Below are 26,010 nucleotides of genomic sequence, written 5' to 3' on the forward strand. Positions count from 1 at the left end.
GGATCTCACTCCTAGATTGTCATGCTTCCAGATTTTCCCCCTTGAAACTTCCAGCTGCTTGACAACCCTGAACTCTGATCTCTGGTACCTTTAGCTGGCAAGACGGTGGTTTCTCTTGATGTTGTGTTCCGTAGTCATAGCTGGGGAATGGGGCTGGAGAGGGGTGTTGGCAGTGCCCTTGGGGGCACTTCTCCCCTCCACTCTGATGACAAATTGAAATTATAATAAAGTCATCACAGTTCACACAAAAATGGAGTCAGGAGGCCATTGAGGATCTGGTGTCAGACACGTCTCTGCACCACAGAGAACGTGAACTTTCTTTGAACTGTACCAGACCCAAGGACACCACCAGGGCATTCAGAACAACACGTGCCACCTGCAACCTTCTGGTCTCAAGATTCCCCCTTGTAACCATGCGACCATTTCAGACCCCAACCTGTCCTTGCGTAACCGGCACCCTCACTTCCTGCCGTCTTTGATTGTAATTCTTGAGAACTCATGTAATTAACTGTAACCTTGCAGGTTTTGCCCTCATAAGCCTCCGCCATGTTGTAGTCCCATGGAACACAATTCAAGTACTTCTTGAATCTGTGTGTCCCGGGCTGCAGTTCTAACAAGCCCCAATAAACACCTTTTTATTTCAGTCAGGTCTCCGTTTCTAAAGTTTTGGTTAACAACTCTTTCCCAGCTTCTGCATCTACCAGCCCAGGCCCAGCATCTTGGTCTGAGGCTCTGAGAGGTGGAAGCCTTGAGAACGCAGGTTAAGCAGCAGCCGATACAGAAGGGTAAAGTCCCCCGCTTCTCCTCCTGCTGTTGCATCTGATGCCGTGGCCTCATGCAATCAGCACAGAGCCTGGCACAGTGTAGTGCTCAAAAAAGGTTGCCTACTAGTATCATTATTTTGAAGATAAACTTACATGGATGAGTAATACGTGATTATGAAACAGTGTCTTGCATCAAATCCTGGCATCAGTCCTTTTTAGTTGGACTCACGCAGGCAATGTACTTAACCTCCCCAAGCCTCAGTTTCTTCATCTAAAAATAGGGATGACTCTGTCCCCTACCTCACAGGGTCTGCAAGGATAAAATGACATGTTACCTATAAAACACTTAGGAGAGGGTTTGGTACCTAACGAAAGCTAATAAATGTTAGCTATTATTACAGTTAATCCTCCCAAATCCTGCAAGGGTTTTTTGTTGTTGAGGAAACAAAGGCTCAGAGGTTAAATAACTTGTCCAAGGCCACTCAGCCAGTCACTGGTGAGCCAGAACTTCATCACTTCTACTAAGGAAACACAGAAAGAGTCCAGACTGTCTTCCTCATGTCCCCAGTGGAACTGCATCTCTCCAACTCCAGGGCTCTCTGTGCTTCCAGTATAAGACTTATTATAGTGCAACTAACACTGCGGTGATGCCCTCGAGGGCAAGGCCGGGACCTTACTCATCTTTTGTGTATCAGCACCTGACACCAGTCAGGCCCTGGCAGGTGATCAAGAATGCTTGCTGACTTGAGATGAAGTGAGGTGACTGGGGTTGGAGAGCTGGAAAAGGCAGGGCTGGATGTGAGCCTGTATCTGGGCTGTCAGAGGAAGGAGTCAAGATGACTCCAGGTTTCCAGCCTGGGTGGGTGGGAGAAGGGTGGACCTGTTAACTGAAAACCAGAAGTTGGGAGAGGCTGATGGCTTGGATTTGAGAAAAAAGTGGGGAAAGGGGAGATGCAAAGGTCAGGCTTAGGCAGGTTGTGATGGAGAGATGGGGACCCTTTAATTAGGATCCGGGGCTGTGAAAATCCACTGGCGGCTTCCCCACCCCCTCCCCACATGGACTGGCTTGTGACCTGACTTCAAGGTCCCTGCCCTGGACTTGTTACTAATGGGAGACCCGAGACACACCCAGGAAACCACAGGGCTTAGAACACTTACACAGCCACCTATCAGTGCCCAGAAGAGAAAAGGGTGTCTGGCCATTGCGGCCAGATTGAAGAAGAGCCCTGGAATGAGGGGGTGTGGGGAGGTCAGTCTAGGAGAGCTTCCTGGAGGAGGAGGGAGGAGAAGGCTCAGCTTTGGTCAGGAGGGCAGTTAGCTGCAAAGGAGGGAGACAGAATGTGGGATGGGGGTGCTCACTGCAGGGAAGACGAGGCTTCCCGCCCTTGGCTGGGATTCTGGGCCTGGTCCCCTAAGCCGTCAGCAGGGGAACTGGAGGAGGAATACATCACAGCTGTTGTGAGGGGGCCCGAAGGAGATCTCTAGGGAAACAGGACAAGAATAACCATTCTAATGCCCAGCACCACCCCATGCACGCTGCCTTCTCTCCTGCGGGGGCTGCGCTTTCTGCCACGTGGACACCCCTCACTCTCACTCTCTCCTTCCTCCCTTCCCCATCTTCCCACCCCAGCCGACTGTGAGGGGAGGAACGGCGGGACCACCAGTCCCAGCGCTTGGGGGAGAGTGGGTCTTGCCAGCTGTCTCCTCCCTCCCCTTAGCCCATCACGATCCCTTCCTCCCGGTTCTGACAGAAATATCGGGCACCCGCCCCTCCCTGTCTCCAAGCCCCCTCCCCCTCCCTCCACTGTCTGGCCAGCCCTCAGCCCCTCCCCTGAGCGGGATGTGAGTGATGCAACCCCAAACCCAGAAGTGAAGGGGTGAACGAGGTCCCCTCTCCCTCCCTCTTGGGCCTCTGACCCTGCTCCCTGACATCCCCCCAGCCCCTCTCTCACCCTGTCCCGCCCCCGCCCCTCCCCCCGTGCCCTCAGCCCCTCCCCCCGCCCCCGCTCTGCCGTGGGAGGGCCCAGCAGCTCCCTGCCCTGGCCTGGCGGGTGTGAGTCCCTGGAGGGCAGGGGAAGCTCGGCTTCTGGGATTTCCCCGGCCTCTGGCCAGCAGGAAGTCTTCCTCTGGAGAGGGGAAACCTTGCTCCTGGCCTCGGGCCAGCTGCTGAGCAAGACCAAGGTTCAGGGGAGGAGCCTGTTTCCCTGGTCAGCTGGGGACTCCCGCTGACCTCTGCTCTTCAGGTTTGGGGCTTTAGGCCTCAGAGGCCCAGAGAGTGAGGTCAGGGTGGGGGAAGAGGACGAAGGAGACGCTGGGGACAGTGGGGCAGAGAGACTGGGCGCCGACCCCCACCTGCATCAGCCGTCCTGGCTTTCCCTCCCGTCCCCGGCCTGTAGAGCGGTGGGGTAGGGGCTCTCTGGACGTTTCTCCTCTCCCCGCTGGGTGTGTGTGCCAGGCGGGTGTGGCCTGGGCACAGGGCGTTGATAAGGGGCCGCGGCAGCACCGCCCGCCGCAGCCCTGCAGGACCCAGGGTGGCCTAGAGCAGAGCGCTGTGGGGGCACAGTCCACCCCGGCCTCGTCCTGACACATCCGGTAACCGGGGGCAGGGAAGGAGGGTGCCTGGAAGTCTTTCTCTGGTGCCTCGGTCTCCGCCTCTCCGAGGCTGTGGAAGGTGATAAGCCCTGCGAGTGGGGCTGGGGGGGGGAGCGGCCTCCTTTCCCAGGGGCTCTGGCGGGCAGAGGCCCCCGCTCTCCTCTCCGAATCTCGCCTCTGCCCTTACTCCCCTGCCCTGTTCCCGGGCTCCAAATGAGCCCCTGGGGACCCCTCAGCAGCAAACGCAACAGGGAGAGAGCAAGAGCCAGCCCCCGGGGAGCAGGGCAGACAGCACTCGTGACTGTGCACATTCCGCCCCGCCCCGCCCCGCCCTCAGCCACCCCTCCCCATCTCCCACTCCTCCGCCCCTCAAAACCCAGGCGGGGTCCCCTTCTCAGAGACCTTCTTGGGGCTGGGCTGTACCCACCCCGGTAGCTTGGGAAGAGGGGGGAGGGGAGGGGGAGAAGGAGAGGCAGGGAGGTTGGTTGAGACAAAGGGGGCAAGCCTGGGTGGGAAGGAGCCGCTGCGTGGGCTGGAGTTGGGGACAGAGCCAGGTGGCGACAGCCCTGCGGAGCCGAGATCAGGGAGTTTCCGGGGATGAAGGGAGAAGCTGCGCGCTGGGCCAGCGTCCCCTGGTGGACAGTGCTGCACCGGCAGCCACCCAGTCTCCCTGCCCTGCTGCTGTGGCCACTGGGGTGGTCTCTCCTGGACACGTGGACAGAGTGGAGAGCACAGCCCTGCACAGGACCCAGGCAAGGTCCTCACTAGCAAGACCTGGCTTTGAGAAACTGTACAGGAACCAGGTTCTATACCAGTGCCCATCGACCCTGTCCACCTCATTTTCTCACCTGACCAGCAAGTGGTAGGTTATCATGCAGTCTTTGAGGCCCCTTCTGGCATGGGCATCCCGAGATTCCAGGTCAAGATGGATCTGATCTGGCTCCTCGTTACCTGTCTGATCTCAGGATCTCCTTCCCCTCTTGCCTGCACTGACATCTGCTCCAGCCACGCTGGCCTCCTGGAGCACACCAGGCATGGTCCCCCCTGAGGGCCATTACAAGGGTTGTCACCTCCACCAAGGAAGTTATTCCTTAAGATGTCCACTCCGTCACCTCCTCCCAGTCTTTTCTCAAAAGGCTTTCCTTGGATGAAGCCTGTTCTGACCTTCTGATGTAAAATTAAAACCACTCTCCCAGGCCTGGATCCTCCCTACCCTGCTTTTCCCAGCGCCCTTATCAGCGTCTAACACACTATACCACTTCCTTATTTATCATGACTGTTGTGTAGTGTCTTCCTCCTTCTAATGGAGTGATGAGGGTAGAGGGTTTTGCTGGATTCTTTCATGGATGTGTCCTAAGCACCTGGAGCAGTGACTGGCACACAGTAGGAGCTCATTAATATTTGTGGAAGGAACAAGTATGCCATTGAAGAGGGTCTGGGCTGGGGGCAGACAGGTCTACCTCAGATAGCTCATGGTTAGTGCAGAGATGTGGTTGTGCTACTGACAATAAAATGGGGTTTCGTTGTAAGGAGGACACTGCTGATGAGCTACCATAGGTGGGGAGATGGAGAGGAAGGTGAGGGCTTGTGGGGAGAACAGAGCATAGCTTGGCTCCTGCACTCACTGCATCACATATGTGACCGTGGGATTCCACGTTCCTTCTTATTTTTTCAACCAAAGCCCTCCTGAGCCTCTGCTAAATTAGTGTCTGAATCGTCACATGTTTTGGGAAATGCCAGCTTACAAAATAAAGCTTAACTCTGAGCATGGCCTCCAGGGCCTTCGTGGTCTCTTCCCTTCTCTCCAGACTAGTCTCAAACGTGCCCGACGTTTCACCCATTCCACTCAGTACTCTATTTGCTCACAGTTCCTTCAGCTTCCCCTACGCCCCCACCACCCCCTCTTCAAACTCCTTCCCACTCAAACACCACTTTCCCCACCCTGCCAGTGTGTATTGTCTACCCTCCATCACTGTGTGTGTCCCATCCAGCCCTGTGTCTCAGTTTCCTTGTTTTGTTTTGTCTTGTCTGCTGCCCCTCTGGACCTGCTCCTCTCAGGCAGGTATGAAGTCTGCTCACTGCATCCCCAGGGCCTGTCCCATGAGCTGCTTCAGGGGACACAGGATGCGTGGAGACAAACAGAAAGGATTCTCACAGCTCTGCGTCTGCAGCCTGGGGAAGGGACACCAGCTGCTCCCTCTGGTTCCCCCCGCCCTTTTGGTATCTTTAGTATCTTCCTCTCCATGGACACCTCTCTGCCCTCAAAATGCTCTGGAGTCGGCATCCCAAGCATGACTGGATCTCACGAATGGATTATATTCAAAGATATGAATAAATAATTCACAAAATAGAAAATAAAACCAGCTAAGAAACATTTGAGAACATGTTGTAATTTACTTGTAGTCATAGAAATTCAAATTAAGCAGTGACATCCCATAGGGTCTGTAATGTGCATCAGGAAATGTAAAATATGTCATCTGCCTCATTACCCACATCCGTGATGAATCCTAACAGAAACCCCCAAATATTGGAAGTACTTTATGCTCCAAAGGTGTTCACAGAACTTTTTGTTAAAGACCTTCTTAGTTGTGAAAAAACAATACAGAAAGAACATAACAATAAATGAATAGCTTAAGGAATTATTATAAGGAAACACCCAATATAAGCACCACGGGCCATGAGATGGCACACCCCGGCACCCCAAGAGTCTCTGTGTGCCCCTTACAAATCACAAGGACCCCCTCACCAGATATAATTACTTCCGTACTTTTCTCCATAATTTGACCACCTCTGTAGGCATCCACAAACATGGTGATTTACTTGGCCTGTTTGGGCGGTTCACACAAGAGAAGATACAGAGTTTGTGTCCTCTCTCTCTGGCTTCTTTCACTCGACATTACAGGAGCCTTTTTCTTGTGTCCCCTGGAGGCAGGTGCATGCATTTCTGTAGACCAGGTAGTTAGGGGCTGAGCTGTAAGGATTATTTGGGAAAACGTATATAAGCTCCTAGCACAGTGCCCTGAACGTGGTGGGCACTTAATACAGTTTCATTCTCCACCCCCCTCTATGACATGAGCCCTGCTCCATTTCTGAAGCAGGACTCTCTCTGCTCCCATCCCCAGTACTGAGCTGCTTCCCGTCCTGCTACTACCACTTCTTACCAGCACCCTGAATCTAGATTCTCTCCCCCTGGCCACCAGGGACAGCGCAGTCTCAGCACCAGGGTTTTATTCTCTCTGCTTCACACAGGAAGAACCCCCACTCCTGTGAGGGCTCCTTAGGATTTTCTTCCAGCAACAAGACAAAGCCAGTCCAGGTGGAGCCCACACCTCTGTCTCCCACCCCTCATTCTTCACTAAGACCCTTCATTCACAAGACGGTGCTGATTCACATTTCAGAAGATGGATCGTTACATTACAAATGAGAATCATTTAACCTGTATTTCAGAGGAAGAGAATACTCAGGCTTTGGGGACATTTTTTCAAAGAAGTTGAGGCAAGAGAAAAAAATCTGGAAAGTGGAATGTGTAGGGATGGGAGACAGGGATGGTGGGGAAACAGGGAAACTGCCTGGCTGGGGAGGGGCACTGGTGGGCAGGGTGGAGCCTGGAGAAACAGCCCTGGTGCCTTTGATTCTCTGTCCTTTAACAAAATCACCGTTGTGTCCCACTGCTCAGTTCCAGAGTCTTGTGCCATTTTGCAAGGTGGGTCTTTTCGTTATTGCCACAACCGCATATCAGGTCCCAGGAAGAATTCCTGAAAATTCATATGATTAAGGAACAGACTTTATCAGGAAAACTTTTGCCAAGAGAAGAGGAGAGGAAGTGACCCCGGCTCTCTCATCACCCCATGGAAATGAGTGGCTGGACCTCAGTGATTTGCTGGACGCACAGATTGGGGCTGTGCTCCAGAGGAAGGACCCTGCTCCCTTCTTACAGGGCAAGGGGTGAGAGCAGCCTTGACAGTGAGGGGACAGGCAGTAAGAGTTACGTGCCAGCGATTTATAATAGTTTTCTGGGAGTGCAGGCAGCCCAGCGCCAGGGACCTGGGGGACGTGGGACATTTGTAAGCCCTCTGTCCCGGGGATAGAGCTAAGGACCTCATGGGAGGTTGAGGGTGGGTGCAGACTCTCCCAGGAGGAGGATGAACCCCCAATACCAGTTGGGATGGTGTCCAGGAAAACCAGAGTATTCAGTTCTGCTTCTGGCTTTCTAGGAGACCTGGGCAACAGGCAACCAGTGTTCACTGACTCCGTGGATGAAGTCGTGTGTTCAGGTTTGAGGGAAACACCAGGCTCTTAGCCCGCAGTCACTGTCCCCAGTCCTGAGCCTGCACTGCTCCTGGGTCTGGGCCGTGCTGGGGCAGGGGTGAAGCTGGTGCTCAAGGGGTTAGGTCAGGAGAAGTGGGGCGAGGGAGCCTGGCTGTTAGGACCTCTGGGAACTGGGTGGTTGGCAGGCCGAGCAGCAGAGTTCAAAGCAGGCAGGCGCCTCTGAGCACTGACTGGAGTCAGGAATTCCTTCGGGGGAAAGGCTAGCTCAGAGGCCAAGGGGCCTTTATCTTCAGTGATACCTGGTACAGGAATTCTTTGGCGGTTTCAGGTGGAAGCTGCATCATCCTCACATCCAGGAAGCATTTATTCGGCACCCGCTACCTGAAGGGCCTGTGGGAGGCCTGAGGACACAAGTGGAGCCTCAGGGCTCCCTTTCCCATGGAGGCTACAGACCCCGCCTGCAGCCGGACCGGGACCAAAGTCTTCTTGCTGGAAGGTATTAGTCTTGCTGCTCTCCTGTGTTTTCATCACGTGGATGTGACTGTGACACTGGGCTCTGTCCACATTCCCTGGATCCCGCTGGCCCTGCTCTCCTGGCCTCAGCCCCAGTCTGCTTGGCCCGGCTCTGCTGCCCTCCTTGAGGGGCTTGTCCACACCCCTCCATGTGGCTGGTAGAGTCTTGATCTGAGTGGTGGGTTTACCGGGAACTCACTGCTGCTGGTTTTGCTCATTACCCTTGCCTTGACTCCTGCCGTGAAAGTCCATCCTCTTAGGGCCTGGCCACGCGACCCACCATCCCCCACATTCACATCAGCCCTCTGCACACTGAGTTGTATGGCTGGAAGGGGCCGTGGAGGGAGTCATTTCTCCCCCACCCCGTACCGTTTGCTTCTCTCCCCAATGCTGAGACCCCCAAGCTAACCTGAACCTTACGAGTGAGGAGGGATCTGGGGAAAACCTAGGCAGGCAATAGGCTCACTTACTCCCCTTTTGTCCTTTCCCCCTCAGACTGTCATGCTCCTGGTAAATTTTGATGCATGAGAAGCTGATTTTTTTTCTTTTTAAATTAACTTTAAGTCCATTGCTTTGGTCATTTCTAACATCCCTAGAGCACAACATGTTGGACCAGTCTCCTCCAGTTTACACCTGCCTTGGCTTCTGTCAGAAACGGAGACCCTGGGCCACAGGACCCCCAAGCTACACCTCTTTCCATTCCTGCAGCCCCTTCCCCTCCTGGTGGCTGTGTGTGCTCCACCTGATTCCTGCAGGTCATCTTGCATTCTTCCTCCAAGAGGCCTTCCTGCTTTATTTCAGTTTTCACATGGTCTGTTTTGTTCTCCTTGATGAAAGAAAATGCTTCTTAAGAGCCTCTGTACTGTAGCACATACAACCTGCACTGAAATGATTTCTGCTTCTATCTCCCCCGCTAGAGTTTGGACTCCTCTAGTAAAGTGACTTTGCCTCCTGTCTTTGTATCCCAATGGTGCTGCACACAGTTGACACTTACTACGTTTGCTGAATGTTGACCTGATGTTGGAAGACACCCTTTCAGGAAACCGCTAGGACAGTTTCATCTTCAGCCGCCAGGTGGCACTAACGCCCAGGTGCTACGGGTGGGCCGGGAAGGAGGATGCTTTGAGGGAGGCTTAGGGGCTGGTTGCAGGTGGTGCTGGTGGGTCATGGAGTCTTTTCCTTTTCTCCTCCAGACTGTCTTGGTCTTCTTAGAGTTTTATTACAAAGCGCCATAGACTAGATGGCTTAAACAACAGAAATGTATTTTCTTATAATTCCAGAGCCTGTGAAGTCCAAGATCAAGGTGCTGGTTGATGCCCTTCCTGGTGAGGGCCCTCTTCCTGGCTTGCTGTCTCCTTGCTGTTTCCTTACACGGTGAAGAGGGAAAGCTTTGCTATCTCTTCCTCTTCTTATGAGGGCACTAATCTCTGTATTGTATCTCACAGCTTCTACCTGCATATTCGACTGTTTCTGGCAACACTGAACACATCCACTGCTGAAGGAATAGCACACTGCAGCCAGCATCTGGCCCTGGGTAAGTCAAAATGCTGACTATTAAAAGCACTTTAAAGAGCATCACATACAAAAGCAGGGAATGACTGCCCAGGAGTTGCAAGCTGCTGTGCCATGTCTGTGCAACTCCTTTATTCTGCAGAAACCTCAATTATTTGTCTCAGATTTTAAGAAAATATTGCCTTAATGCTACAGGAGAGAAGCAAGGAAATAGACTGCTTTAAAGGAGAAACCAGCACAGAGCTAAAGCCACATTTTTCTTTCTTTTTTATTTATTGAAGTATAGTTGAATTATAATATTATGTTAGTTTCAGATGTACAACACAGTGATTTGATATTTTTATAGATTATACTCCAAACAAAGTCATTGTAAGTATTGATTATATTCCCTATGCTATACATTACATCCTTGTAACTTATTTATTTTATGCCTAGTAGTTTGTGCCTTTTAATCCCCTTCCCCATTTTGTCCTTCTCCCTACCCCCTTCCCTCTTGTAACCACTAGTCTGTTCTCTATGTCTGTGAGTCTGCTTCTGTTTTATTATATTTGTTCATTGCGGGGCTTTTTTTAGAGTGAACAGATGATATTTCAGATAGCCACTCTTCAAGATGAGTCCATTTCCTTGAAAATCGAATCCATATAGATTCATATGCTGTGCTGGCAGGAAGACTGACTGAAACAGCCAAAACCCAAGAGCTAATATTCTTTTGGCCAGAATAATGGAATTATTATTTTCCTAGCTATCAATCTAATCAAACAGAGCCACCTGTCAGGCAAAGCAAACACACACACACAAGTGCAGTTGCCTTGACAGAACTTGGATTATACTACTAACCAGGACTGTAAGATGTGTTTTGACCTAGTATAAAACGGATGCTTTTGAGGCATTCCCTAATTAGCATTTACTTGCTTAAACTAATTACTCAGATTTCTTCTTCACTAGCTTATTAAACTTTGTTGGATATCATGCACAAAACGGTTGAATGTGGGCATCGCAGAACAACAAACAGTGGTGTCTCCAGTTCGATACAGTGTTGACACGGTGACACATCAGTTTCAAAATTGGATATTCTTGATACTAGGTCCCAAACAGATCAAGACAAGGCTGAAACTCTCTTAAAGGCTATTACAAAATCGGAGATCTCAATGAGATACAAGAATTCTAATACTGAGTTGACAATAGCCCAGTTTCTATCATTCGATTTGCTAAAGTCCACATGAAATAGATCTGCTCTATATGTGACAGCCAGTAGCTTCAATATTCTTCAAGGAGGAGTTAGTGGACTTGGATTTGGTTTCTCAACAGTGAGTAGTCATATTGGTCACTGTTCCTCATCCTCCCTCAACCTTCCTCAAATGCCAAATATTTCTATTATTCACCAATACCTTTCTTGATTTAGCTATTAACCAGCAAACTCACTAACAGCCAAAAGGTTCCAGCTGCTCTGGACTCCCCCTTAGAGTAGTGCCAGCTCCCAGAAGCAACAAGTCTGGGGTAGATCCTGCTTAAGAGGGGACAGACAAATCTTATCTCCATCTTTAGCTCCAAGGGACAAGGTAGGTTATCCAACTTGGCAAATCATCACACAAATACAAAATCCCTCTCACTATGGGAATTCCCTGGCTGTCCGGTGGTTAGGACTCAGCGCCGTCACTGCTGTGGGCCCTGGTTCAATCCCTGGTTGGGGAACTAAGGTCCCGCGAGCTGTGTGATGTGGCCAATAAAAAAATCCCTCTCACTGAAGCTGTGTTTTCCTCATGCCGAACCATTAGAGGAAAAGGGTCAAACTAAGCCAGTCACTTGCAAGAGGGGTAGGTAGATGGAGACTGTTGGAAATGTACAAAATTTTCCTTCTTCATTTAGTGCCAATGCAAAGCCATTCTAGGGACTGCAAAATGTGACTTCCCAAGTGTGCTTCAAATACGTCAATGGCTGGTGCACTAGGGCTTTCCTTCATCGTGTACCTATAACTTTTACTAATGTGTTAGGTAAGGGGCTTTCCATTCGCAGATTCCACAGAGGGTCCTCCCGGTTCATGAAGGCCCTCATTTTCAGATGGCTAAATAATTCGAATGATGGAGACCTTGTCATGCTGGCTAATGGTGGCTTCAGGAAGAGACAACAACTTGGCCAATTCACAGAAGTCAAAATGTTCTTTTCCCTGGCGGGGGAGAGCGGCATCTTGGGATTTCTCCTTTCTCAACACTTGTAAATCAGAAAAATAAAATGTGGATCCATGGCCTTGTCTCCTCATGCACCACATGCTTTATTATAGGTGCTATTACCTGTACACTATGGCTACATGGCAATCCAGTAATCATCTTCACTAAAATTCACAACACCACTAACCATCTCAGTGACAGCCCTCCAATGTAACATCTTGGGGATTTCCTCCCCTTCTTCATCATTTATTTGCCAATATTTCCTTGTTATAAATATCCCCCTAGTGATTTTCCTTGGCAGTCACACCTGTGCTGTCTCCTGTGTGTACCTTGACTATAAATAAGAACAATTCTTTAAAAAGAAAGCCCTTGAAATAATTCCTATAGTTAGAAGGAAAGCCTTGCTATGGGATGAATTCCCGGTCGTATTCGGTAAGTATTGGCTGCGCTGGAAGTGACCCAAGAGGCTCCTAAGCCGACCTTGTTAGGGTCTTGACATCTCTTATTATGCAAACTTTTGAGAAGCTGATGATTTAGGAACCCCTTTCTAGAAAAATGCATCCACCTAAAAAAAGCAATAAAGAAAGAAACTATCTCAAAATGAGAAAGTTCTCTTAGAAATAGAGATAAGAACTCAAAGCAGACTCTAGGTCCATCCACCTCACTACAAATAACTCAATTTCATTTCTTTTTATGGCTGGGTAATATTCCATTGTATATAAGTGCCACATCTTCTTTATCCATTCATCTGTTGATGGACAATTAGGTCTGTCATACAGAGTGAAGTAAGTCAGAAAGAGAAAAACAAATACTGTATGCTACACATATATATGGAATCTAAGAAAAACAAAAAAAGAAAAGGTCGTGAAGAACCTAGGGGTAAGGTGGGAATAAAGACACAGACCTACTAGAGAATAGACTTGAGGATATGGGGAGGGAGAAGGGTAAGCTGGGACAAAGTGAGAGAGTGGTATGGACATATATACACTACCAAACGTAAAATAGATAGCTAGTGGGAAGCAGCCGCATAGCACAGGGAGATCAGCTCAGTGCTTGGTGACCACCTAGGGAGATGGGATTGGGAAGGTGGGAGGGAGGGAGAGGCAAGAGGGAAGAGATATGGGAACATATGCATATGTATAACTGATTCACTTTGTTGTAAAGCAGAAACTAACACACCATTGTAAAGCAATTATACTCCAATAAAGATGTTAAAAGAAAAAAAAGAACTCAAAGCAGGAATAAAAAATTACTGAAAGGCATTACCCAGGACAGATATCAAGGTCAACATCGCCAGTGAGGTCATGTTGACAGTATGCACTCCTGACATGATATAATAAGAAGGGCATGTTACCTCAGTTGTCTTCCTCTAAAAGCCTGTAACCTCAGAAACATCACACAAATCCCAATGGAGGGACAATGTACAAAGTACTTGACCAATACTCCTTAAAACTGTCAACGTCAAAAATAAGGGAATTCTGAGAAACTGTCACAGCTAAGGGAGTTGAAGGAGACATGACAACTAAATGTAATGTGTTGTCCTGGATGGGATCCTAGAACACAAAAGGGGCATAAGGGAAATACTAAGGATATCTGAATAATGTGTGGACCTATCAATAATAGTTCCTTGATTGTAACGGATTACCATACTAATGTAAGATGTTGATGATAGGGGAAATGGTGTGTAAGGGGATGTGAGAACTTTATTATCTTCATTATTTTTCTGTAAATATAAAACCCTTCTAGAAAATGTCTATTAAAAATTAATAAAAGTTTGAAAACATAAAATTGAAAGAAAAAGCTTCCACAAAATGAAAGAAGAAGAAAAAGAAACTGGATCTGGAGGTGAGTGGGTGGGACACTGGGCAGCAGGGGTTTCATGCCCTTTGGCTCTTCCTGGGCAGAGATGGTCAGAGCTGGCAGGAACCAGCCTGTGGAGTGGACCCACTCAGTGTCCTTAGGTGTATTCAGCCTGGAGGAAGTTGAAAGCAAAACAAGGGAGACATATGTGGAGATAAGTAACTTCCTTTTGGGTCTCCTGACTCTTTTCTGGCTCCCCTGACTGACATGAGCTGTTTTCTCAAAAGTGTTTCCCAAATACTGGCCTGTGCTAAAGGCAGCTGGGGGAAAATCCATGGGGTTGGGTCTGTGAGGCAGAAGGTGGCCCTGAGGCAGGTGCACAGACGCCAGGAACCCACATGGCCCCAGTGGCCTTTATAGGTCCCCTTCCCATCCCCTCTCCAAGAAGAATCTGCCCCTGGACCTAGGTGCTGGGTAATCTGACCTCTGGTGGAGGGTGTGCATGGGCACGTATGGGGGGGCAGGGGCATTTTCTGGTCTCTTTTGCATCCTTAGATCTCTGATGAAGAGTGAGTTCCTCTAGGGCCTGACTCCACCAGGAGTCCTTCCTCCCACCCCTCCCCCCAGTTTATAGGCTGGGAGCTCTGGACAGTGGGGAGTGGGGAGAGGCCCTCTGGGAGATAGGGGACTTTGACCCCAGACTCCCAAGCTTCTCCTTACTCCAGGTGGTCTCAGCAGTGCTGAAAACCCCTGCTGAAGACTTCTCAGGAGCTTCAAGGGTAGAGGTGGAGGCCTGTTCAGGATTCCCTGGGCTGATGGGCCCTGACAGATCACCAGAGGCCCTGCCCCTGTGACTTCCTGCTGCTGCAAACTAGATGTTCCTTTTTCACTTTTAATATAATTTAAAAAAATTTTATTGAGGTGTAATTGACATACATCATTATATTAGTTTATAACATAATGATTCAATATTTACATATATTGCAAAATGATTAAGTCAATAAATCTAGTTAATATCTGTCACCATACATAGTTACAGAATTTTTTTTCTTGTAGTGAGAACTTTTAGATGTAGTCTCGGCATCTTTCAAATATGCGGTACGGTATTTTTAACTATAGTCTCCATGCTGTACATAACATCGCTAAAACTTATTTATTTTATAACTGGAAGTCTGTACCATTTGATCTCCTTCCCCATTTCGCCCACCTCTCCCCATTCCTTCGCTTTGGTTAACGAAGGGGAGAGTTAGGTTTTAAGGTGGGAATAAAGTACAGTTAGAACCACTCCTGTGAATCCCTTAGGATGCTGCTGTGTTGTAGACCGACGTACCACCCTCAGCAACTTGTCCTCCTGCTTTGGAAGAGACTGCCTTTTCCTCCTGGTAGACGGTTGGCTGTGTTCCCGAGCAAGGCTACATGAAAATGTGTCTGCAGATTGAAATGTTAGATTCCTGTCCCAGACAGGGACGTGCTGGAAACGCCTGGAGCTGGCTTGTGAGAGCTGGTGTTACGCGTCTTTTCCCGAGTCTGTGCTCAGGGTCATCATGGTGGTGGTTTGAAATGAGCCATGGAGGGAGTATCCACACCACAGGGATTGGCAAATGCTAGAGACCAGGGCCTTGTCCTCCTGAAGAGCCAGCTGTTAAACAGCTCCTGACACAGCCCTGCCCCCGGGGAAGGTGGGTGGGAGCAGAGAGATGGACCAAGGGCCCCAAGGGAACCCATGGATTTACAGCTTCCGTCTCAAGCTTACTCCAAGCTTTCAGTTTGTGAAGAGAGTAGATTCTCCTAGAGTGGAATCGCTGCATAATTTAAGTTGCTACTTTCCTGTCTCTTCTTTATTGCTCCTGAGAGCAAGTAACAGACTTTGAGTAGAAAACATGCATAAGCTGTGTCTGCACTGGAAGCAAGATGGCTAACACGGACTGTGTCTTTGGACCAACCCGTGATGGACTCTGCCCAGGTCCTAAAGAGGTGGGGCGCCCACATGGAGCAGAGTGGCTGTGGGGTTAGCTGCGGAGGGAGGGCACACACGTGATGCTCACCTCGGGGCTCAGTGACCACAGCAGATGGTGACTGGACGGGAAAGGAGGGCCCTGGCTGTGCCGAGGCACTGGCGTGCTCAGTAAATATTTGCTGAGTGGAAACCAGCCATGGCTGCCATGTGCAGCTTAGCTGAAAGCTGCCTGTCGTGTTCAAGAGCATATGTGACACTGCAGAGTCCTTACAGGAGGGCTGGGACCAGGGTGAGTCAACAGGACACCCACTCTCAGGTGCCGACCTTGAACTGGCACCAGCCTGAGAGTGGGGTCTCCTTGCCTCCCTGTTCACGGGGCCTGGAGCCTGCATCAGAAGAAGGGGACAAGAGCCTGTGACCCGGTCACATCACAAATAATCAACAACTAGTTGAAGTGCTGTGGGAGCCCAGCACAGAGAGCACCTAATTCATCTGGGTCAGATGGGGCAGGCTCCCAGGGGGCCATCTGAGCTGCATCTGGAAGGGTCTTCGGACATTGGGTGGGAGGGAAGTACTTACTCCAGGTAGTGGGAGCTGGTGTGCAGGCTGGAGGCTGATGGGGGTTCTTTCTTAGGCCCATAAGGGATGGGGAGTGACCCCTAAAGTGGGGAGGTTTTCCCAGTTATCTGTTCCTGCTGGGGCTCTCCCTCCCCTCTGTGCTCCCAATGGGAGGGTCTCAAAGGTCTGTGGGCACCTTCTCAGGGACTGTGTGTGGGGATCTGCAGAGCCCACTCACCTCCCTATGGGGTAGAGTAATGTGGTCTGAATGCCTGGGGTGGGTAGAAGGATGTGCTGTGGTGTGGTCTGTCCTCCCCTGCTGGACAGAAGAGAGATGTTGACAACCAGTCCAGCCAAGAATCTCTAGGGAAATCTAGTGATAAAGGAGCCCAGTAGAAAGAAGCCGAAAGATGTGGCTGGGGTGAGAGTCACGGACAAACAGGAGCTCTCTCAGGAGCTGGGAACAAGCTCAGGCTGAGAGCAGTCTCTCCACTGGGGTGGGGGGGGCCTTCTCCAGGTTTAAAAGGTAATGTCGTTGGTGTGACAGATGGGATGGATGTTAAGACTAAGGTGAAAAGACCCTGTGAAGGCTGGACCGTGAGACTCCCTAGGAGGACACGTCACTGCCCTGGGAAGGAGTGCAGGTCCACCAGCCTGCAGCTCACAGACAGTGAGGGTCCCCGGGCCCTGTTGAGAGACCAGCTGAGGTTTCTCAGGCCAGCAGCCTTTGCAGGTCTGGCTGGGCTGGAGGCACAGACCGTTTGTGATGTATTGAGTGCAGAAGGAGGAGCTGGGGTTGAACAAAGGCCACTTTGATCTCAGAAGCTTCTGAGATGCAGCCACAGACCTTAGTTTTCCTGCCTGGAATGGTGCTAGGGAGGAGAGAGGCTGCCCTGGGACAGGCCTGGCCTCCCCCTTTCATGTGGCTTCTCAAGGTCTAAAACCATCTTGTGTGGGAGATTCACTGCACTTGGATTCACAAGTCCCCCAAGAGGGACTTGGATCTGGAAAGACCATTGGTATGAAAGGACAGGGACCTGGTCCCAGGCCAGGCTCTACTACATATTGGGTTTATTCATTAACCTCTTTGGATCCTCAGTTTCTACATCTGTAAAATGGGAAGATAATTGTAATAATATCTATCTGTCTCTCATAGATGAAAATGCTTTGTCAATTTGAAAGAGGTAGACAGGCTGGGGGTGTTGATGATGATTTACGTTTGCAGCTGCACAAGGTGGCTGAGATGCTGCCTTAAGAGATTTCCCTGGTGGCGCAGTGGTTGAGAGTCCACCTGCCGATGCAGGGGACACGAGTTCGTGACCCGGTCCGGGAAGATCTCACATGTCCGGGAAGATCTCACATGCCGCGGAGCGGCTGGGCCCGTGAGCCATGGCCGCTGGGCCTGCGCGTCCAGAGCCTGTGCTCCGCAACAAGAGAGGCCACAACAGTGAGAGGCCCACGTATTGCAAAAAAAAAAAACAAAAACAAAATGTCCCTGGTGTTCTGCCAGCATGGAATGTTTACTGTCTGTCTCTCTTCCAGTGCCCCTGGCCTGTAGCTGCATTGCTGTTTTCCTCTCTCTAGGCTCCTCCTCCCTCCCCAAATCCTGAGCAGATGGTTTACAGACCCAAACACAAGAGGACTAACACAAGAGGACTTATAGGACATGGGAGAGCGAAAATATGAAACTTGCTCCCCATCACTCTGAGAGTGACCAGTGGGTGAGTTGCCTGGATTTTGAGCCCAGACAAGAAGTTTCTGACCACAGGACTCATTACCTTTTGCAGTAATTTCCCCATTACTAGAGGAGGTTGGAGGGAATAAGCCAGCGTTGGATATTCTCTTGTCTGGGATTCAGCAGAGCAATTTAAGGAGCACAGAATGGACTCAGGTGACTTGCTTAAGGCCACACAGTGGGATGGGACAGTGGCTGTGTTGTTGGGGGTTTTTTTCTAGAGTTTGTTGTCGAGAGCCCAGACCCTACGCTTGATTCACCGTATGACCTTTTGCAGATTACACTGCCTCGCTTGGTCTCAGTTTTCACATCCATAAAATGGGTTTAATATACAGTGCCATGACTATGTTGAGTGCATGGTCATGGGGCCAGTCCTGCATGGGCTCCTCAGCCTTGGGGCAGCGGAGGGGGAAGTCTCAGTGGGGATGAGAAGGAGGCACTGCCCAGGAGTTAGGCACATGGTGCTGGTCCCCTACGGTGTGGGCCCAAGAGTTCTCCGATGTTGTGGGGTATTCAGTCTGGTGAGAAGAGGCCAGAGCCCGAGCCTCAGTAGGTGGGAGTGGGTCTGAGGCAGCTGAGGCTGTGGCCAGGAGGGGTGTGTAGATATCTATTCCTGCCCCTCTGTGATAGCAGGAGCAGGCCTGGCAGAGGCTTAAAGGGAAATGGTAGGAAGGAGGCAGACAAGAGCCTATCAGATACCGTGGGGTCTGGCTTTGCCCTGTGTGTAGGGAGAATAAGTAACACTAGGGGCAGCTGGAAAGCCAGAAGGGTGCAAGCAGTAAATGCCAATATTTGCATTTGTGATACGGGGAGTTGACACTTCCCCCAAAGAGCTTTGTTCTTACTTAAGAGCTTTGCTTCTTACTTAAGCAACTGACATTTGAAGTTTATGGAAAACCAAACTCATTAAACAGTGTAAAGACGGAGGAGACAGCACCCAAGGCAGCAGAGGCCCAGCCTACCCTGGCTGAAATAGCATGACTTCTGTGCTCAATCATAGGCAGACACTGATGAGCGGCTCAGCCTAACCCCAGGGAAACAGGTAAGGGAGTTATAGTGAGTGCTAGTGTGGGGAGTGTGAGACGAACAAGCTGGTGTGACCACAGGGATGGGGCGTCTCCAGTAGTGAAGTTGTTTGTGCATTTATTCTGCACTTGTTTATTGAAGTCCTACTGTAAGTGCTGGGGATAGTAATAGGAAACATCTGAGTGGCTTACTACAGGCTGGTGGGCTGTCAACCCAGAGCATAATCATGCTAGCCCCGCCCTAGGGGTGGGGAAGAGCCTAAGTGTCCCTCTGAGTGACGCTTCCCTTCTCTCCTGCCCCTCCTCCTAGACCTTTCTTCCACAGCTGCACAGGCGGGCAGGCAGCCTGTGATGGGGCCCTGCTCAGAAGACCCCCATCTCTGCTGGGCCTCCCGGCTCCTGGGATTCACCAGCCTACTCCTCAGTGAGTGGCCCGGGCTGCTGGGAGGGAGGGCCTTTGGGGGGAGCAGGGAGGCAATGTCCCCTGTCCACGTCTAAAGTCTTTGGTGAACAAAAAGACAAAACAGCTCTGTAATTATTTAGCAAATACAGTGCATTTGGTTTAGAGCCCTGGGGTGAACAGAAAAACAAAATGGCCTTTTGGTTGTGGCGAGCCTGGGACCCCTGTGCTCAGGCAGTCTTGGCTGCATTAAGGGAAACATTTCCAGGGAGGTGAGGCTGCTTCTGTGCAATAACAGAGAGGCTGGGAGAGCATGGAGCTGCCTGGGAAGAGGGAGGGAGACAAAGAAACCTGCTCCTTGGCGTGTAAGGGCTGGGGAATGAAGCTCCCCTGGTCTGGACTCAGAGGGGAACTGGCAGCCTGTACAGTTGTCCTATGGGGGAGGGGGCCAACCAGAACCCTGCGTCTGAGATGGAGGAAGCAACTCTAGTCTGGGTTTCTTGAGCAAGATGAAAGATGTTGAATACAGTGCAATTCTGCTTTGATAAAAGGAACAGCAGCCTCTAAAATTTAAGGGTTTCTGTATACCCACTTGTAGAAAGAACATGGAGAAACTACAGAAGGAACAGTAGACTGGTAATGCGGGCTCCAGAAGGGAGTGGACTTCGGGAGAAGAGAAATGGAAGTAGAAACAATAGAGAGTTAAGTGAGAATGAAATGAAGACTGGACAACACCGTAATCACATACAGGACTTCCTGGGAGATTATATGATTATGTATAAGGAAATTAAGTAAAAACGAATGAGGAAATACTAATACCCAGTGAATTATGAATTCTGGAGAAAGTTGGAAAGCTTTTATTGTTTTAATTTTTTGTTTTAGTAACCCAGCCACTAAATAAACTTGCAGGAGTTATATGAAATTTAATGAATTAGAGAACTTTTATAAACAGATGTCTTGAAATAAGAATGAGCTTTGTAAAACATGACCTCTTTTTTAACAAGTTAAATTTATGTCTACAGTAAAATGTAGGCCTCCTCTTCAATTTTACATAACTGGAAAATATGTTCTGTTATTTAGAGTTTTCTCCGTAGGCTCTGGGGTTGGAAGATTACATAAGAGAGAGAGAGAGAGGGAGAGAGAGAGGAGGGAAATGGACAAAATTTTAAGTTGATTTGTAAGTGTTAAATTTTATATTATTTACATAAACTTTTACTCTGTCTTGTTTGTAACCACACCCCCCGGCTTTATTTTCTTCTTCAGGATTAGATCTTTTGTAGATCACAGCTCTTGCCGCCTTCCTCTTTCTACGTCTTCTTCCATCTTCCTCGCAGCTGGGCTCACCATTCCCTTCTGGGTGGGTCCTCCCTGCAGCCTGAAGGCTGAGCCCCTTCTCTCCCTGGTTCCCTCCTTTGCAGCAAGTGGGGAGTCTGGTTAGGCTGCTGTCTAACCCTCTCAGCCGGCCAGAAGTCCTTGCCCTGCTAAACCCCTCTAAGTACTTGCTTCCCCTTTCCTAGGAGAGGAAAGTTGGAGGATGAGTCTCCAGGAACTGCTCTGATCCTGGTGATGAGAGAGCAGTGCTGGCAGGGGAGCTCCTGGGGAGGACAGGGACAGGGTGGGGGAGGTGTTGGGCGGCTCCTGCAGTGGAGAAGCACTGGGCTGGGAGACAGGAGCCCTGGCTCCAGGTGTGGCTCTGCCCTGTGTGACCCAGGACAAGTTCTCCCCCTGGGGCGCCTCCTTCTCTGTAACAGGAGGGGCCTGGGGAGATCCCCCCTAAGATCTGACCTGGAGGAGATGCCTGGTTAAGTGACTTAGTGATTAAATAAATACAAAGAAATATCTGAAATACTTGTGCATATGAACGCTGGCACGAGCTATTCTCTGCTTCCATTGAGAGCCAGGAATGGGAATAAGTACAGCAGGAGGGAGGCAGGCCTGAAATAATGAGGATTTATTGAATTGGAGAGAGGATTGGGACCTTGGAAACCAGAGGCCAACCCAGGCAGATGGATCCTGACCTGGTGGAAGAAGCAGATTGATCATCTTTTCAGGATAAGACACTTTCCCTGGTCCTGTTCTGTTCTACCTTGGTCCCCAGGAAGGAAAGAGGGTATTGGGTCCCTGCGGTCTGTGTCTGAAGCGGGAGGGTGGGCTCTGGAGGAGGTGGCCCTGAGGCGAATGTGCCCACTGGTCACAGTTCTGCAGGAAAATGACCAAGGAAGGCCTAATGCGGCCTCTTGGGGCCTGGCTAGGGAAGTGCTGTCTTGGTGGCAGGGACAGCAGAGCTCACTAAATGATCATGCTTCCCCTCATGTTCTAGTCCCTGGCAGTTAGCCAGAGCCTTGTGACAAATGCTGGCCACAAAGCAAGAGCAGGGGTCATGCTCCTTCTGGACAGATACAGTGAAACCCCCTGTGTGATTCTCCTGTCTCCCCTCCCTGCTGCGGGGCTGGGAGCCTGCGAGGATGCTGTGGGTTCCACGGGTGCAGCCACAAGGAGGTGGAACCTCTGCCATGTGGGACAGGACACCCTCCTCACTCTCTCACGGAACCCATGGTGGGGGATATAAACTCACCTTGTTCTAAGACCCTGAGGTATTGTAACTGTTTGTTATGCAGCACAGCCTAGACTGTCCTGCCTACTACACTGCCTAGAAGGAGCAGGAAAGAGAGCAGCCTTCATATCTGTATTAGCTATCTACTGCTGTGTAACCTGTCACCCCAAAACTCAGTACCTAAAACACCACCAGGCATAGTCTCACAGTTTCTGTGGGTCAAAACGGAGGAGCTGTTCAGCTGGGTCCTCTGGCTCAGGGTCTCCCAGACTGAAATCAAGGTCCTGGCTGGGGCTGCATCAGCTCAGGGTTAGCTGGGCAGGATGTGCTTCCAAGCCTACTCATGTGATTGCTGATGGGAGGCAGTTCCTGTGGCTGCTGGACTGAGGGTCCCTGTTCCTCCCCGGATGTTGGCCAGAGGCTCCCTCGGTTCCTTGTCACGTGGGCCTCTCCTTAGGACAGCTGACAACACGGCAGCTGGGTTTCTCAGAGCGAGCAAAAGAGGGAGTGAAGGAGAGAGAGAGCAAGAGGGAAGTCACAGTCTCCTATAACCTAGTATCACTGAGTGACATTCATCAAGTCTGCTGTGGTCCATTCCTTAGAAGCCAGTCACTAGGTGCAGCCCACGCTCTAGGGGAGGGCATTACACAAGGATGTGAACGTGAGGAGACACTTAAGAAGCTCCTCCTACAGTTATGCATTTGGTTTGACAGAAACTCTGCTAGGTGGTTTTTCTCTTTTTGATAAATTTATTTATTTTATTTTTGGCTGTGTTGGGTCTTCGTTGCTGCGCGTGGGCTTTCTCTAGTTGCGGCGAGCGGGGGCTACTCTTCCTTGCGGTGCACGGGCTTCTCATTGCAGTGGCTTCTCTTGTTGCGGAGCCCGGGCTCTAGGCATGCGGGCTTCAGTAGTTGTGGCACACAGACTCAGTAGTTGTGGCTCACGGGCTCTAGAGTGCAGGCTCAGTAGTTGCAGCACACGGGCTTAGTTGCTCCGCAGCATGTGAGATCTTCCCGGACCAGGGCTCGAACCCATGTCCCCTGCATTGGCAGGCAGATTCTTAACAACTGCACCGCCATGGAAGCCCCTGCCAGGTGCTTTTGATCCATGATCTCATTCAGTTTATACTGTCATTATGAAGCAGGTGAGGAAACTGCAGGTTAGCAAGTTTAAGTAACCTGTTCAAGGTTACAATTCACTAGAGCCAGGACTTAATTCTAGAATTGCTTCAGATTCATTTTACTAGGCTTCCTCCTAAGAATCAAGGGAGTATATTGGATGAATTTCGTTTAAAAGATGGGTTTTGTGGTTTTCTCCTTTATTGTTACTGAAAAAAAAATACATTTCCTGTTTCCAATGCCCTAGGCGTCTGCTGCCCTGGGGTCAAGAGTTCTGGGACACATGGTTCTGGAGTTCAGGATTCTGGAGTCCATGTTCCTCTGCACAGGGTCCGAGGAGGTTCTGTATCGTTTAACGTGACCAGGAAGCAAGAAGCTCACCTGGAGGAGGTCACATGGGGCTTTGGCCCTGACTCAAATTACAGAGTCCTGCTGCGAGTCGGTGCTGAAGCAGACGCTCCCACTTGGGTCAGCCTCCAGGACAAGTATCAGCAGAGGGTCCATGTGCCCAGCATCTTGTCCCTGAAGATTGAGAACCTGACCTCTGAGGACAGTGGACTGTACCGGGCTCGAGCCAGCTTCACTGGAGGAATAGAACGTAACCAAGTTTTCCCCCTTACCGTCTATGGTAAGTGACAGCATCTGACCCCATGCCATGGCTTACCTCCTTCTTTTGTGCTACGAGTTTCACACAGGTCCCATTTTTCAAGATTCCTTCCAGACACCAGCCTTCAGATTCTATTTTCTCCTCTGCAATGAGGGTAAGTGGGTTTACTGCAAATGGTGAGCAGAGCTGAGATTCACAGCAGGGATAAACCACTTCAGTATTTTGGGAGAGGAGAATGGAAATTTGGGGAAATGATATTGCCGAAACAATTGTTGTACTTTATAGGTCTAGATTTACTTCATTTGTGTATTGGTTGTCTACTGCTGCTAGAACAAATTGCTATAATTTAGATGCTTCATAAAACACAAATTTAGGATCTCACTGTGCTGTAGGTCAGAAGTCAAATACGGGTCTCACTGGGCCCATGTCGAGGTGCTGGCAGGGCTGTGTTCCTTTCTAGAGTTTCCAGGAGATTCATTTATTTGTCTTTTCTACCTTCTAGTGGTTGCTTACATTACCTGGCCATAGTGGGACCAATTCTTCTCACATTCTTATCCCTCTAACCTCCTTCCTCTTCTTCCTTCTTCCACGTTCAGGGACGCTTGTGATTACATTGGTCCCATCCAGGTAGTGAGAACAATCTCCTTATTTTAAAGTCAACTGATTAGCAACCTAAATTCTACCTGTTACCTTAATTCCATTTTGCCATGTAACCTAACATATTCACAAGTTCTGAGGATCGACGTGGACATATTTGGGGTCCATTATTCACCTACCACAATTCATAAACCCACGTAGTTAGTGCCTCCTCTCCTTTCACTCAGCAGCCCAAGGCCAGCCTCACTCGCAGACTCCACAAATCCAGCTCTAGAAGCCTCAATAGACGTGGGAGAAAGGTTATACTGCAACACTTCCAAAGAACCTCACTTAGCCAACACTTTCTTTCCCTAAAGTCCCTGTCTGCATAGGAAAATACCTGCTGTGAGAGAGTGGCTGTTATAGCTTTAGGTCCCCGTGTGATTTCTAAGACCAAGTTATCAATATGTCACTTCTCAAGTTCAGCGGCATATTCTAACCAGACTCAGACTCGTCATTCCTAGTTGCTACCACCGCATCTCCTGCAAATGTCTCCACTGTTGGGAGCACAGGGCCTTTCTCTGGGCTCCCATTGCTGGCCAGATGTCCTCCTTCTCTACGGGTTATGCAAACCCAGGCATTATCTGAGCAGAAGAGGGCAAGTCCTGATCTGGGACTAGCTTTTCTATCCCAGACTTCTTCCCCTTCCAGAGGAAACCCCATTTTCTTAGAAATAATGTGCCTTGGGTAGGTGGTATCCAGGTTTTATTTTCTTGTTGGAGATTTTTAAGGCTTGCTCAATCTAGTGAAATATCATAGGACTTAACTCAGTGTCTCCCTTCTTCATTGTCACTTGCTATGTAGTAAGTATTGAGCGAATTGTGTTTTACTTGTAAAATGCATTCACCATCATTAAAGGGAGGATGCCAGGGTTTCAATGAGATGATGGATGAGAATGTGCAGACTGTATTGTTCTCCACTCATGTGAGGCTCCATTCTTTTGTCCCTCTTACCCTAGAGCCGGTGCCCCTTCCCCAGATCCTGTTCAAGTTACTGTCCATCACACCAGGCTGGTGCAATGTCACCCTGGAGTGCAGAGCCTCAGGGGCCACAGAGGACCTGACGGTGACCTGGCAGAGCAAGGGCCTCCCCAGGGAGCTGGAGCAGAGCGTGACACTGGGACCAGCCCCCAACTCCTGGACCCTGCCTGTGAACCTGCCCCTGAGGCAGCCCAGTGCCAGCTTCACCTGTGTGGTCAGCAACCAGGTGGACCAGAAAACTGCCACCTTAGACCTTGGGGAAGTCTGTGTCCATGGTGAGTGTACCTGCCAGAGGGGAGGGGCATTCTCGGAGCTCAGCTGCACTGGGGTGAGGGTTCTGGGCTTTTCTCCCCACTATGTTATGAGCACCACTTTCCATCGGGTCACCCCATACAGGAGTCTGGGAGGTACAGAAAACTCATCTCTGCTTTTAATTGTCACATCCATGCCCGCCTCTCCACCCCCTCTTTTTTCCCCTAAGAAACAAGGGATTTGTGTTTTTGTGTTTTGGGGTTGTTGTTTTTTTTTGCGGTACGCGGGCCTCTCACTGTTGCGGCCTCTCCCGTTGCGGAGCACAGGCTCCGGACGCGCAGGCTCAGCGGCCATGGCTCATGGGCCCAGCCGCTCCGCGGCATGTGAGATCTTCCCGGACCGGGGCACGAACCCGTGTCCCCTGCATCGGCAGGCGGACTCTCAACCACTGCGCCACCAGGGAAGCCCAGGGATTTGTTTTTGATGCAAATCTTGTCCACCCAGCTCCAGATGAGCAGCTCCCAGTCCCAGCTGGTCCTGGAGGGAAAGCAGGGGTGGGATGGGGGAGGTGAG

The 26,010-nt window shown here is 50.2% G+C and overlaps 1 protein-coding gene across 2 annotated transcripts in view; it reads left to right on the forward strand.

Annotated features, from left to right (window-relative positions):
- Positions 1–17,752: 17,752 nt before the first annotated feature.
- The window catches only part of LOC309819396 (CD48 antigen-like), a 30,336-nt gene continuing 22,078 nt past the window's right edge, over positions 17,753–26,010 (forward strand). For both annotated transcript variants that reach the window (XM_082649534.1, XM_082649533.1), the window contains exons 1-4: positions 17,753–17,851; positions 19,201–19,314; positions 23,210–23,590; positions 25,164–25,460. In XM_082649534.1, the coding sequence (XP_082505660.1) occupies positions 19,242–19,314; positions 23,210–23,590; positions 25,164–25,460 (751 nt within the window). In that variant the 5' untranslated portion in view covers positions 17,753–17,851; positions 19,201–19,241. The remainder of the gene's footprint in view (positions 17,852–19,200; positions 19,315–23,209; positions 23,591–25,163; positions 25,461–26,010) is intronic.

Source organism: Grampus griseus (assembly GCF_964374135.1).
Source record: "Grampus griseus genome assembly, chromosome: 1".
Lineage (NCBI taxonomy): Eukaryota > Metazoa > Chordata > Mammalia > Artiodactyla > Delphinidae > Grampus > Grampus griseus.